The sequence below is a fragment of the Xiphias gladius genome, chromosome 12 (assembly GCF_016859285.1).
Source record: "Xiphias gladius isolate SHS-SW01 ecotype Sanya breed wild chromosome 12, ASM1685928v1, whole genome shotgun sequence".
NCBI classification, from domain to species: domain Eukaryota; kingdom Metazoa; phylum Chordata; class Actinopteri; order Istiophoriformes; family Xiphiidae; genus Xiphias; species Xiphias gladius.
In genome coordinates this window covers 2,142,131-2,144,322 of record NC_053411.1, presented here as the reverse complement: position 1 = coordinate 2,144,322, position 2,192 = coordinate 2,142,131, and the positions used below count along the sequence as shown (strand labels likewise).

At 41.2% G+C, this 2,192-nt stretch overlaps 1 protein-coding gene across 1 annotated transcript; it reads right to left on the bottom strand.

Moving 5' to 3' along the window:
- Window positions 1–341: 341 nt before the first annotated feature.
- Window positions 342–1,977, bottom strand: LOC120797378 (histone H2A.Z). The gene is made up of 5 exons (XM_040140986.1): window positions 1,842–1,977; window positions 1,477–1,554; window positions 1,205–1,318; window positions 971–1,100; window positions 342–590 (listed from the first exon to the last, which is right to left on the bottom strand). Exons 1-5 carry the CDS (start codon window positions 1,842–1,844, stop codon window positions 529–531), a joined length of 387 nt encoding a protein of 128 aa, XP_039996920.1. The 5' UTR covers window positions 1,845–1,977; the 3' UTR covers window positions 342–528.
- Window positions 1,978–2,192: the final 215 nt, after the last annotated feature.

Here is a 2,192-nt window from a genome sequence, read left to right as displayed (position 1 = left end):
CAAGTCATGCAACTACAAGACTGAAACTGATGGTTTGCACGCTTAAGATGGTTCTATGTAAGCCATGACGCTTTCCAGGTGTAAGCTAAGGTACTGGTGGTTGACCAAGATGGATTCTTGGAAACTGGAAAGATTAACACTAAAGCCAAATAAATGTTCACCAGCCCCGCTAGGATAGGCAACTGAAGACCTACAGAGTAGAAAGTGATAACATGATAAACAAGGAAGAACTGAAGAGCAAACTGCAAATGCCCAATAAGAGCTTTATTAAAACACCACTTTAAACATGGGAATGCCACAAAAGGAAGTTTCGACACAAAAACTGCAGCACCAGGAAAAAAAAAAAAAAAAAAAAAAAAGCCAAAACACAAAAAATGAGCTTCTCTGAAGCCACTTTTAAAAAATACCCCAGGTGAGTAAATGCAAGCTCGACCATACAAATAACTAAAAAGGTGTTCTAATCTAAGACATTTAACCACTTGATGCAGACTTCGTCCTGAGATGGCACGACTTTCAGAGCACTTCAGGTTATACGGTCTTCTGCTGGCCCTTCTTTCCAATCAGAGACTTGTGGATGTGAGGGATCACACCTGGGGAGCAGGACAATGGATGAGCCATTAACAATGTCGCGGTCAAGCAATTACGTTAATACACTTTTAGAGAGAAAAACAAATAATTAAATAAACACTTAAAAAAAAAAATTAGAAACCAAAGCTACTGCATATTTTCAAAAACCAAGGCAATTGACATCTGATATTGTGACAACTGATCAATCATAAAAACACGTTATTACTGGGAAATTAGTATATGTTGTCTGTGTGTGCAGCTCTAATCCAATATTTTGAATCTTCTGTAAGTACCAACATAAAATAAATGCCTTTAAAAAGTAAATCAATGAAAGACAGGGGATATATATAGGTTATTTTGTAATTATAAAGATCAAAGCCACGATGCAAATGTGTTTCCTTACCTCCACCAGCAATAGTGGCCTTGATGAGTGAATCCAGCTCTTCATCTCCTCTAATGGCTAGCTGCAAGTGGCGTGGGGTTATGCGCTTCACCTTAAGATCCTTTGATGCATTTCCGGCCAACTCCAAAACCTGAAAGAAAGCCAGAGTTTAGATATTCGCATAGGCCCAAAATAGGAGCCAGTTCAGATGATTTCTAGCGATAAAAGGTGGAAGATAACTGCGGTTAACGTCACCTCGGCAGTGAGGTATTCAAGAATAGCCGCGCTGTACACCGCTGCAGTGGCTCCCACTCTCCCGTGGCTCGTGGTTCTCGACTTGAGATGTCTGTGGATACGACCCACTGGGAACTGCGGCGACAAGAAAGAAAGTGGGCTTCAGTTTAGCGAAACAAAGGGTTAACTGGCCTGTTGGTGAGAGACGGCGGCCAGCCGAGTAACCTCTGCGACGTCTGGCCGTTAGCCTGGTTAGCACCGCCAAGGCAATGAATGAATGTCCGTTGACAAACCTGCAGCCCTGCTCTCTGCGAGCGCGAAATAGCCTTCGTCTTGGTCTTCCCCGAGTCTTTACCCGCTTTACCGCCAGCCTGGAAAACAACACTATTCATGAGACAGACGGCAAATCTTATATTACAACATGGACTATTTTAACGGCGCCTTTTATCATTCTGTAACCATTCTATCGCTTGCTCAACACAGCCAATAACCATAAGTTAGCTCGCACGCTAAGCTAGTACAACAGCTAACGTTAGCGGCTGTTTCACTTGCTATTAGTAGTGAAACCTACTGGCGGCTACTTACCATTTATTGCCACCAAACCACTACTATCTACATACTATTCTGATATGTTGCTAGGACGACATGAAATACGTACCATATTTAAAATGCACAAATAATTTCTGCCTCTGCAGCACAAAATGGAATAGCCTGGTACTGACTGTTAGTTTGAACTACAACACCCGCCTACAATTGTCCATTATATATAACTAATCTTTATCCGGGTAATTGAAGGGAGTGCTCTAGCCAATCATGTTTTACTATGTGTTTCCTTCAGCCAATGAACGAGAAAAGACCTCACTATGCGGGAAAACTGGTAAAGATGGGTAATGTAGTTGTGGCATTTAGCTAGTCTATTACTATTGTCTTTTTTTCCATAGCCTAATAAAAAGAACAAGTTCGTATTAGTTCTGAAAACAGTTTTATTTCACAGGTGTTTAATTTAGAA

Excerpts from the sequence above, each read along its gene's own strand:
- LOC120797378 (XM_040140986.1), bottom strand. Across the intron at positions 1,319-1,476 it reads CGCAGAGAGCAGGGCTGCAG|TTCCCAGTGGGTCGTATCCA; the intron begins GTTTGTCAACGG and ends TTGTCGCCGCAG. Across the intron at positions 1,101-1,204 it reads TTGAATACCTCACTGCCGAG|GTTTTGGAGTTGGCCGGAAA; the intron begins GTGACGTTAACC and ends GCTTTCTTTCAG.